This window comes from Corvus brachyrhynchos, unplaced genomic scaffold (assembly GCF_000691975.1).
Source record: "Corvus brachyrhynchos isolate BGI_N302 unplaced genomic scaffold, ASM69197v1 scaffold59, whole genome shotgun sequence".
NCBI classification, from domain to species: domain Eukaryota; kingdom Metazoa; phylum Chordata; class Aves; order Passeriformes; family Corvidae; genus Corvus; species Corvus brachyrhynchos.
The window spans coordinates 2,588,587-2,600,770 of NW_008246054.1; the positions used below are offsets into that span (position 1 = coordinate 2,588,587).

The following is a 12,184-nucleotide window of genomic DNA, read 5'->3' on the forward strand; positions in this document are numbered from 1 at the left end:
CCCGCGCCCCCCCCCGTCTCCGGTGGCCCAGCCAGGCCAGCTCGGCCCTGGCCCTGTCCCGCAGAGCCTTTCTCCGGAGCCGCAGGAGCACTGCCTGGTGCCAAGCCCGCAGCTCCTCTCCCCTCAGGCACTGCTCCACCACAGCCAGGCTGGAACCATGGAAGGTGCTGGAGCCTCCGAAGTGTGGAACAGCTGCGCTCCACTGGGGACAGAGCAGAGCACTGGCGTCATTGGGTGAACAGTTTGATAGAGGGGCTAAAACCAAAAAAACCCACCAACCCAGAGAAAGAAACGCCCTTCAGACTATTTCGAGAGCTGGTGTTACCTGGCTGTTGGAGCTGGCCTGGCCACTGCTCTCTCCAGAGTCCCAGGTCTCCCCGTGGGAGAGATTCACCTGAGGTGACAACAGACTCAAGGCGTGGTGGCTGTGCAGTGACTGCCTGTGATCTGCTGGCAGGGATCCCAAGGCAAAGAATTAACATCACCAAAAATAAAATATTTGAAACAGAATGGAAAAAAAGAGACCCAAAAAATGACTCCCACAGTACAAGTTAACATCCATTCCTGAACTCAAGGTGCCTTTGGCAAATACTTGTCAGCTGGGCACGTGCACTGCTCTCAGCAGGAGCCAGAGGAGCCACTCCACAGGTGTTCACTGTCAGGAGCAAGGTATGGACAATAAACTTCCATATAAGTCAAATCTTGATGAACAGGTAAAAATTAAAGAGTAGGCCCATCAATAGGGTAAATAACTCTCAGCTCCCAACATGATTTTCTTACAAGGGCCAGGAGTGCAGAGGAACATGGCCGTGGTTTAAATAAGCACAATAAACATAAGTATTTAGGTCAAAATTTTCAAAATTAATTAGAAAATTGTGTTCCAGACCAGGTTAAATGGGGCATTTTCTCAATATCACCAAATCCTTAAGCTTCATGTTCACCTCCTTGAAGCACTGAGCAATATGAACCTCCTCCTCGAGGTTTTCTTTCTCCCACTATTATAGGATCCACTGGACTGTGCTCTCTTTCTATCTTCAATGCAGAGTGTCTCAGTGAACCCATCTCTTGATTACTGAAGGTAAGAAAAAGGAAATGCTTTCTTATTGCAGTCAGAGATACAATTTCAATTCCTAGCTTTCACAGCCAAGTCCTCTGTGACAAAGACTGAATCTTTTTCAAATCTTTTTCAAAGTCCCTCAAGAATGCCGCTCATTTTTATGTGATACTGAAAGTTTTACCTGTGCAAAGGTGCCTTTCTGGTAATTGCATCAATAAGACCCTGGAACCAATTCTCATGTCTTTATACCACTTTAAATTAACATAAAAAAGTGCACAGACAATATTCTAATTCACATCAATGATATGATGGTAAAGCAAAATGAAGAAAATGATACTTTTCACACACGTTTCAGAGGGGTTCCTACTTTTTAAAAAATACAAAATCTCCCAAAACATTGCAAAAGCGTTAATACTGTAGTTTGGGCATAAATCACAGTAAAAAGACTATATTGGAATTATTTTAATGCCTCAAAATATTCACATAGGCAAACCACAGGCCAACCCTTGGAGTGCCTCGCTGTACCCTGCCTCCTGTACCTGGCAGCAGCAAGGTCACCTTCCAACCAGTGTCCTCTCTGTGTCTGCTCTGCGTGGTACACTCTTGTCACAGAAGGATCACTGCCTCTGAAATTCCTGATCTCCTGCACACACAGAAATTGTCACACACCTCAGTGATCTATTTGAAAGGCATGACATTTAAGCCTTTTTTTCCTCATCTTCTTGGGGAAGCACCTGGTTGTAGATAATGCTTTTCCTATGCCAACAGTTCCTAAAGAGCTGGATTAATTAATGGGCTGGATACTACTCCCAGGGAGAAAACTGTGTGGGTATATGAAGGTAAGGTGGAACAACAGCTCACAAATTGCTGCGCATTCAGAACTGCTCTCATGAGAGTTGAGGCCTAGAGGTGTTGACACAGGATCTGAAATCATGACTTACCTCTGAATTGTGCTGCAGCAGGTCCCTCAAAAACCTGTGGCTTTCCTGAACCTCTTGCTTTGCTTTCTCCCTCAGCACCATAAGCTGCTGTTTCTGCTGGAGCTGATGAAGCTGTGTTAGGAAATGACACATTATAAATGATATCTTTAACCAGGTGACACAACACCTGAGAGCTGGGGGGCAAAGGGCAGGACAGGAGCTGCACAGCCAGTTTCTGTCACATCCTGCTGCCCTGGGCAAGAAGCACAAATGCTGCTTTGGCTGCAGTACAGCAACATCTCCTTACCCACCAGAGCTATACTGAGGTCTCCAAACAGCAAACTAGGGATGGCACCTCACCTTTATAGTCCATGGGGTTATAAACCTGACTCAGATCAGCTGATGCCAAATGATTATGGCCTAAGCACACCCGAATCTGGGGATAGGGAGCACCTTTTTACCTGGGAGAGCAGGACTGGAATTCCCTTTGCTCCTTACACAGGTTTCCCACTGACCTTCAGTTTGTGAACCAGTAGTAGGGAGGTTTGCCTCAAAATGTCCAGATGGCTCCTGTGTTTTTCTTCCAGCTCTGGGTGGCCAAGGTCTCCCTCACCTGCAGGAGTTTAGGGGACCATCACAATGGGAATGTGTACATTGTTCCTAACGGCATTTTCCTTTCAAATCCTCCCTGGGCCTATTTTTGGAAGCCTCCCTAATCTGACATCTGCCTTTATTCCTGAAATAACTTCTCTGCATACATTTACTTCTTCTGTTATAAGTGTAGAAGGGAAATGCCAGTCCTGCACCCTGTCAGGAAATGTGTGAGCATAAAGTCCTGCAAGTATTGGGAAGAGGCAGGACTTGAGGGTCCATGCCAGGAGAGAGAAGGAGTGAGGAACAATTCCTGTTCTAAGCCTGAATTTCAGAGTGTGGGTTATTGTCACTCTTGGTCCCACTTCTCCTTTGCTGCACTAACAGGATCAGAACCACTGGGTACAAAAGAAAAACTTCCCAACCTTGTGACAAGGTTTCCCAAGTGACAAAAGTCACTTCTTTGGGAACTCGAGCAGCATCCTGCGTGTCCCCTCCATCTGTTTTGGGATGCAGGCTGGTTCTTCTCTTTTGTCACAGGAGGACACAAACCCCTGGAAAAAAGCTTTCATTTTTGAGTGGGGATGTTTTCCTTCCTGTTCCAGGTGCACTTATTTCACTGCTACTTCCTCATTGTACCTCCCCTGCCTGTGTGACAGTGCAGCTGATATTATGTTTACCAGCGAAATGTTCTTGGCTGCTTGAGCTTCTCAGATGAATTGCTCAGCTTATGCAAACAGGTTGTGTGTTTATTCTGTGCTGTGCCACTGTCACAGCAACCAGAGTCATAAAAGAATTGAAGTGTGTGTCATAAATAGAAATAGGTTTGGCTTGGAAACTCGAGATAAAATCTCTATCCAGGTCACCTGAATCCAAATTACCCCATGGTGCAGGATAAGCCCATGACATGCAGAGTTTGTTTTTGCTTTGCAGACTGAAGGGTCTTTAACACAGAAGGAGCAAAGATGTGGGCTTGTTTGCATGCCAGGATGGGTTTTGTGTTTATGTGGGTGTGAGTGAAATAAAATATTAAATCTTTGAGCCTGGTGCAGATTTTCTATTAGAATGCTGCTCAGTTTTTGTAAACAGCTTGATTGCAGATTTCACTTTCCTCCTACAGTGGTACTATAGGAGGCTTCTCTTAACCCCCTCCTTTTCAGAGTCAAGAGACTGGATGGAAATCTCACCCTTTATTTTTGTAATGGGCATTTCCTGGTTTTGAAGGGTGGTTTGAAAAGGCAAAATCATACTAAATTATCTAGACATGCCAAATTATGGGTTCACCCTTACAAAAAGCTTTTTGATTTTAGCCAATCTTTCTAATTTTGAGGACTGCATCAGGCTCTTTAATGCTGATAGTTACTAGAGATGATTTTGTGCAATTTTGTGCAATGGAGTGGATGAAAGAGCTGGTTTTAGTGCAGGGGAGTTTTATTAGTGGTTTTAAGCAATATCATAGAAGAAAAAGACGAGTGAACAATTCTTCCGTGGGTCCACAGATAACACTTTCAAAAGCTCCTTCAATACTAACAAATAAGGTCATTCTATAAAAAAGAGTTACAAGCTAAGTTGTCTGAGTAGCTTTTAATACTAATATCTGGGCCAGTGAGAAATATGATCATGTATTAGGATATAATTTAAAACCTAACAAATATTTTCAAGCTGTGCCTCAAACTGAACAATGCTGTTGTTCTGCCCAAAGCCCAACCAGTGTTACTGACCTCAAAGTGATTAAAAAGTTTGCTCTGATCTCTTTTCCTTCCTTTTGAACGTAATTTTCCTAATTGTGGCTATTTCCAGATGCATTTCTTGTGTTGCAACATTGTGCATTAAAGAAAATACCATCTGGCTAAACTTCACGTCCTTTTAGGTGATGATGAATGGCATTTACTGCCTACCCAGATAGCTTCAATGTGCATACACTCAGCCTTGTGAAAAAAATGCTATTTATTAAATCACTTTCCGCTGCACCTGCAGAATCTCAGCAAAGCCCTGTAGAATCTCCCTGACATATAATTAAAAAAGCCAGGCTAAAAGTCTCATTTTTCTAATCACTTGAAGCAAGGCAGAAGCATTTACTGCTGCTTTACTCAAGGACAGCTTTTTCTCTTTCTGCCCATGTCAGCAAGCAGACCAACCCAGTTATTATAAAAATACATACTTGCAACTTTAGCTGTAAGCACAACTTTGGCTGCATTATTGCTGGAGGTGTATGAATATGGGGTGTAAATTGTCCTGAAATGCTGCTGTGGAGTGGAGCAGCAGATCCAGAAGGAATTTCCCCATTTGCCCCCATTCAGGCAGTCCTTCCCCTGTCCAAAATTCCTGTGTTAGCTCAATTGCTTTATTATTTGAGGATGCTCTTCAGGTAAGGTGAAATCCCACCCAGGATTTCAGCACTCAGTGTGCAGGAAAGGAGTTGCAATGATGACAGGTAAAAGGGGGGAAGAAAAGAGCTTTGGTAACTCCTGATCACAGATGAGAAATGCAGCACAGGCAGTTTGGCCCTTCTTCAGCAAGACCTGTGAGCCAAGAGCGATCCCCAAGCAAGAGACTTGAAATGTGAAGGCTCTGCCTGTTCCCCCAGGAAATCCATGGGCTGATCTGCACTCTGGAGAACCTCGGAGAATCTGTATTTCCACAGCTGCTGAATCAGGTCCTTCTCTCCTCTCTAAACACGTCTGGTATCCCACTTGCCACTGAAGAGTGGCTGCTTACCAAACAAGGGGATTAATGTGGCCTGTGCTGCTCCTGTGCTCTGCATATTTTGTGTTTATATAAATCCTCTGGTGTAGAGGGCTGGCCCGAGTTCAGCTTCCAGCCAGATGTTGCAGCACGTGGCAGTGCCTCACCCTGCTGCTGCCCCTTCTCACACGGAGCTGCAGGACAGCTCTTGGCTCAGGATAGCAACAGAGCTGGGCCTGAACCTGGACCTAACCAGAATCCTGAATTTCCGTGGAATGCTCCTTCTGTTCCTCATCAATTATTCTAAACTCTCTCAGTCAATGACACCATCATTGCAGACAATTCCAGAGGTGCTGGAAGGGAGACTGGAGCTCACTGGAGCTGTGGGAAATACAAAACACAGCCTAGGATTTGGGAGGGAACACGAAGAACTGCCTTAGCTCAATGCTCTCCATCAGACCACAATTAGCTGAAGCCATGCTGATACACTTCTGTGCTGATTCCACTAATTTAATAATTTCTCCCTCTTCCAGAAGCAAGAAGGCAGCTCCCTCTAGTGATAGGAGAAAATATGTCAATCAGCACTTTAGGGGAAAGATGATACATGTAAATATATTTCCCTTGTAGTTCAGGTTAAAATTCTGCATTTTAAGAACAGTGGGAAAAATTAAATTCACTTTCCTAATGCAAATTACTCTGAAGCAGTCACCATGCTTAAGCTTCAACATTTAGAAAATACTTTTTTAACAATTAATTTGAGCTTAAATTTTGCTATCTCTGAAATACAAAAAAAAAAAAAAAGGAAACAAAAAGTCTGGTCTGATGAAATGAGACTTCTGGCTCATTCAGTCCAGTCTGGCTCAAAGACCATTCCCTAGATTGTAGGAAGGGGCACAGGCAAAGTGGTGTATTTTTTTGAAATAATCAAACTATTTATTTAATAGAAATACAGAAATTTGGGTACTGTGGGCTGTATTCAGAGGACCAGCTGAAATAGCAAGGAAAGTATAGCTCACCTCCTCAGCTCCCTGTGGGAGAGACCTGGTGGTTTGGCAGGAATGACAGAAAGATTTTACACACTGGTGTAATATACAAATCTCTTCCTTATCAGCTCATTGGTTATACCAAGTTTTGTGCCTAAACTGATGAGAAATTCATATAAAAGCAATGTGAAATAGTTCCCAGTGCTACCTGTGGAGACAGTTTTTGTTCACCACAGCACGTGCTTATAGGATTTGCAATTCTGGATTTTATACTGGCTGTGTGTAAAAAGAAAATTCAACAATTCAGGACAAGTTCACTGTCTTACCCCAGGCAGTAAACAGACACAAATATTTTGTGAATATCTTCTTCTGTCTGCTTTAAGATGTTTAAAATGAATTTTGTTATTTTGCCAAGTATGTCCACTACAGAAAATCTTTCTTTGACACAGCAGTGGGTGGTCAGGTGACGTGTGTCCCTCTGGAAGGTAAATACGTGCATTTGGCAGCAGTTGTAGAATTACACCTCATTATGCTGCGTGTGCACGGTGACTTCTGTGTCCTGTGAAAGGACAGAGCCAAACTGCTGGGCGATGCCTCCGAGCAGACAATGCAGCCTCGAGCCTGAATGCCCCGTCCCTGCTCAGGGTGGTGACAGACCCACTTGTGACCCATATTTCAAACCCACATTGTGTCCACCACGACACTTCTGTGCCACCTGTGCAGCAGCAGGGCCGTGGTGGGAGTGCTGCTTCCCAATCCAGCAAATACTTCCCAGCTCCTGCAAATACTCAGGGAAGGGGAAGGTTTCTCCTGGCAGAGACACGAGGTAGCAGCTCCTGTTGTTTCTGTGGTGAATAGTGGATGGATGGGTCTTGCAGAATTGGGGCCCTTAGTTATTAATAGTAAATAAATAGGTTGTCTTTCGCTTAGGGAAAAACACTTCAGACAACAGCCTTGCTGCCCAATCGTCTGAGATGCCCAATCGTCTGAGGTCCCTGGGGGTAGGGAGAAGCACAGTGAACAATGCTGGCTTCTCCACCACCCCAAAATCCAATATTATGTATAAAATATTGTGAGGAAAACAATGAAGAATCCTTAATAAGAGCAAAGGCTTTTTGTAAGTACCCTCTTTGAGGAAAGGTTATCTGATCTTGTTCTTTTGTCTGGGAAAAGCCCTTAAAACAATGCACCATCTGCTCCTGTTTGGTGGGAGCAGGCAGAGATCTCTTCAGACAGAGCGGTCGCACGCTACTGGTCGGCTTTTAACCCTTTCGGCCACAAACTTCCCCTTGTTTCCGTGCAAACCTTTGCTCCGGGCAGAAGTGGCGATGTCCTGCACCCTGGCCAGCCCTGAGCACCCTGCAGCACATCCCTCCGCTCCCCCTGCATCCTGCCCACGTCCTGTGTCTTGATGTCTCTTGCTGTCCAAGGAGGACAATATCCCACACTGCTCAGATGGGATAATTATGAAGAGTTGATTGTAAGGCTCCCAGACCTTCAGATGATGCTGGGAGGTGCTGGAAATGTCTCTGAGCTAAATGGGGTTTGTTCCATCTGTAGCTGTCACTGTGAGCTGAATTCACACCTGTGACAGGACAGCATGGAAAAGGCAAAGAGTTTCTATTGCATTTCACGCAATTTTAGTAATAATTTCATATAATCTCTTAGATTGTACATGAATGTTGAGAGGACAATTTTTCATGTACCCTTTTTTCACCTTCAAAATCTGGAACAGAACCATCTATTTGAAATTGCCCCTCACCCCAGAAGATTTTTCAGCCCTAGCCAGAGCCATTAGCAAGAATTCTGTTGCACTGAGGGACTGTTCATTCTATTGCCACAGCACAAGAAGTACCTTGGGAGGGCACTGAGTGTCCCTCTGGGAGATGCCACCTTACCCAAGTCCTGCTCAAAGCCGTCAGTGCTCAGAGTGGCAGAGGGCTGGAAGCTCAGGCTGTCCCAGATCCTCAGGTTCTCTCCACGAGGCTGGTTGGCCATTTCCTCTTGGTTCTGAACTTTCAAAGTAGTCTCACATCCATAGTGATCCCTCCGTGCTGTGAGTTCTCCCTGCAGGCTGTGTCAAGGTAACAACAATTGCTAAGTTTTTGAGATGTGTATAAAGCAATCTTTTGAACTAAAAAACAAAAGTTCTTTCATTTGAACAGAACTGTTACGTTTTGTTAAATGGAAACAAAAGGCTCCCTGAGAAGTCATACCTGCCAACGTACAAAATCTCCTGTCTTGTACCTTGATGCTGTCAGGAAAGCTAACAGCAATCATTGTTACCTACTCTAATTACTGCTCTGAAAGAGCTGGGTATTTTTCAAGCTGGTGGCAAACAGAAACAACAACCTTGCAGTGTGGAAGCTTAATTTATGAGGGCTGCATTGTACAATCTGTGCCATTGTTGGGACTTGGTTGCACAATCCAGCTCTGAACCTTGGCAAAGAAATCTGTTTAGAAACACAAAGTACTGAGCTCTGTTCCAGTGTTTCTGGGACTTGTGCTGAGCATGACTCTGGCCCAGCTAAAATCTGGGAGTGATAAATATGTTTTAATATTTCAAAACAATGTCAGCACCAAGTCCCGCAGACGAAGACCTCAGCTAATTGATTTTACTTTGTTTTGGTCTGTAACTATCTGAGCTTAACTAAAAAGATTAAGAAAGAAGGTGTGAAAATGGGCATTTATTGATCAAGCATCAGCTGAACCACATGCGGGAGCACTGAGACACTGAAATGGTGACAGATGTTTTCTTTTTTATACAGAAAAATGAATGTGGAATTTTTTTTTTTTATCGGCAATCAGCTTAGGGAAATCTTATTTCATTTTTCTCATTAATAAGCTTTTCTTTGTTTTTCATGACCCAGAAACTGCTAAAACGATTAGTACAGCTTCCACTAACGCGTCTTGGATGTAGTCTTCAGAAAGTGGGAGCAAAGGTGGATGAGAGAGAAAGAACAGAGGAAACAGGGATTTCTTAAAAAGCAGTTGTAATATTCATTGATTAAATGTGCTGAGTTTTGTCTCTGCATTTGTGTTGTGATGGTTGTTTAGGCATTGTTTTCTCTGGCTCTTGGGAAATGCCTACTTCTCTTTGGGTCTGTGTCCTGGCAAGGGCATTGGTGGAAATCAATGCAGATTCTACAGAAAATACTGGGTTTACACAGCAACGCCTGCCCTCCAGACACAACCAGCTCTGCATAAACCACCACAACTGCCAGATGAGGCTCTTTGGGTTTGCACAAAAGAGAAGGTGTTGCTGGGTCCACAGGAGGAGGCAGAGCTGTGATCCAACAGGTGACTCTCCAGCCATCACCCTCTGCCCTTCAGGCCACCCAGAGCACTTTCAAATCTGAACTTACAGCAAAAATGGTATGATTTTTTTGACTCTTGAGAATGTAGCCACTTATAAAGGTAACTGAAACAAAATAAGATGGAATTGCCCGCACATTTTCTGGCGGTTTGGAGAATTCCCATCAGTGAGTGATTTGCATCAGCAACAAATCTCCGCCAGCCGCCCCTGCGGATGGCAGAGCAGCCAGGCATGAAATGGGAACATTTCTTATGGAAACAGGCACCTGCGGGATTTCGTGCATGAACATGAGCCGCTGTTTTCAGGGCTATAATTAAACATGTAAACAGCAAACTGTGCTGTTGAAACTGACTGTGGAGAAGGTCATGCTCAAGAGCACTGGGTTTGGAGCGCTGGGTGCTTTGTATTTGTGAATGAGGGCGGCACACAGTCAGTTTTAACAGGTGGCTTTGTTCAGATCAGGTCTTGAGAGAGACAACTCTTGGTCTGTTGTAGTCAAATGTGGACTCCTAACTCCTTAGCAGTGGAAGTCAGAGCACAGACCCAACTCAGCTGCTTTTACCATCACATTTTCTAACCCAGCTCCAGCTACATCAATGAGAGCTCTACAGAAACAGGTTTACAAGACCGAGAACACAGCACTGACCCCTCCTGTTAGCACAGCCTGTGAAGTTTTGTGCGCAAGTCAAGAGACAGGCTCCCTTCACTGCTTGCTAACACTCCCCACAGAGAATGCATGCACTCACAGTGCAAATGTTCTGGAGCAGGAGAAATTCTGGCCCTGCAAAGTTCGTCAGTCACCTCCTTAGAGCACCCTGGTGCTCCTTTGTCAGGTGGCTTTCTGTCTGATCTGATCTGTAGTGAATCAGTTGATACCAGATCAACTTCAGGAGTGTCCAAGCTTCAGCAGAGGTGCAAAATTAGACTCTAGATTATATGCAAATAAAAGCTGAGGACAAAAGACAGGCTTTTACTCTGAGCCTTTGTATTAATTATCTCCTTTACCAGTAGCTAAGGAAGGGTTAGGCATGGGGTGGTCTTTCCTTTATGTTGTCCCCTCACTGTCACTGCTGCTGCATCACAGGGAGCCCTCAGCCCACCAGGAGATGAGTTTGGAGTCACTCACAATACAGCCACACTTTCCACTTCTAATCTCTAAATACAGCGATATTTTATCTGCAAGTAGCTCTCCTCATCTTTTGAAGCAACACTTGCAAGAGGGTTGTGATTTATTGTTTGAGAGGTTTTATTGGTGTTTTTTCAGTGATGCTCTGAGGACTTTTTGACTCCGGCTGCTTTGCTTTCTCAGTAATTGCATTGTTCAGCAGATCAGTGCAATCTGTCTTATTTCTCCTTGGTTTGGTGCTTGTCCCTTACAGCTGGGGGGGGCTGTTCCTGTTGGGCCCAGGGGGTCCTGCACCTACCATCCATTCCTGTGAATTTGGGTTGTGTCAGGACAAGAGTGATGGACCCCACGGCTGCTGGGCTGTGCTCCCCAAGGTTCAGTGCAGACACAGCTCTGACTCTCTCTACTGCACACTCTCAGTGCCCAGCGCTCATGTTTTATACATTTGCCATTTTCTGTGACAGAACAGCTCCATAATCCTTGCAACTGATCTCTCGGAGCAGAAATCAGCCCAGCCTTTGTGAGTGTGGTGGTTGTGCACAAAGAACAGGGGTTTAACTCTCAGTAATTCCAGTAATTACTCCTCATAACTTTGGTAAGCTCATCTGTCTGGACTTACCTTTCCAATTTTCATTTTCCTCATGTTTGCTTTGCGCTGTAAAGCTGTAAACAATCTTCTTGAAAAGAATGCTGGGCCTAATATCCCACCTTCAGTTAAAAAGAGAAAAAACACTCCTTTTCCCATTAGAGAAGTTTAGCTGCAGGTAGTTTGGCACAGCCAGCTCATTCCCAAGCACCATCAGAGTGCCCATGGAGCAGAGCCAGACTGTTCCTGCCTGGGCAGGACCCCACAGCACCAACTCCTCATCCTTGTCTCTGAGCGGGACACCGGGGACGTGCAGGCCAGTTTGCTGCACATAGGTCCTTTCTTTGGTAATGCCTGTCCAGGTCACATTTAATCTTCCAGGGCTCAGGGGATTTATTCTCTTGGGGAAGACGTCTCTGCAAAGTCGTGTGGCCTCTGTGGGGACTCTGGCTTTGTCCTTCTCTGTGGCTGGGCACAGACACACTCTGACCTGCAGTTAATGTTTGTCCCTTCATGGTCCCCCTGTCACCAGAGAAGACCCACCTGGGGCAGTTTGCTCTCTAAGTCAGGCCAAATTCAAAGGGGTTTCTCTCGACTGCTCTCTCCATTAAATATTTAATTAACGTAGGCTGACAACAACCTACATTAACGTAATCCTTGTTTCTACAAGTTTCCTGTTCCCAAACCAATTTTCCACAATATCACACGTGTGCTGTCCAAGGAAAGGTGCTGTGTGTGAGCAGGTGTTGCTCGGCACGCACACAACCCACAGAGCTGCAGTGACGGGAATCCTTCACCCACTTTTAGTGGCAGCAAAGCGAGTGAAAGCAATCACACGAAATTAATCTTGTAATTATTCCCCGCCCGAAGGAGGCCGGGGCAGCTTTACCCGGGCGCTCGCTCCGTGCCCGCGGCTACCG

General features: G+C 45.0%; 1 protein-coding gene across 1 annotated transcript in view; it reads right to left on the reverse strand.

The window, feature by feature from the left end:
- The window catches only part of CCDC187 (coiled-coil domain containing 187), a 23,186-nt gene that overhangs the window by 604 nt on the left and 10,398 nt on the right, over nucleotides 1–12,184 (reverse strand). Inside the window, exons 10-16 of the mRNA XM_017745399.1 lie at nucleotides 8,135–8,310; nucleotides 2,493–2,590; nucleotides 1,999–2,109; nucleotides 1,597–1,700; nucleotides 942–1,072; nucleotides 326–447; nucleotides 8–202 (exon numbers count right to left, since the gene is read on the reverse strand). Of these exons, the coding sequence (XP_017600888.1) occupies nucleotides 8–202; nucleotides 326–447; nucleotides 942–1,072; nucleotides 1,597–1,700; nucleotides 1,999–2,109; nucleotides 2,493–2,590; nucleotides 8,135–8,310 (937 nt within the window). The remainder of the gene's footprint in view (nucleotides 1–7; nucleotides 203–325; nucleotides 448–941; nucleotides 1,073–1,596; nucleotides 1,701–1,998; nucleotides 2,110–2,492; nucleotides 2,591–8,134; nucleotides 8,311–12,184) is intronic.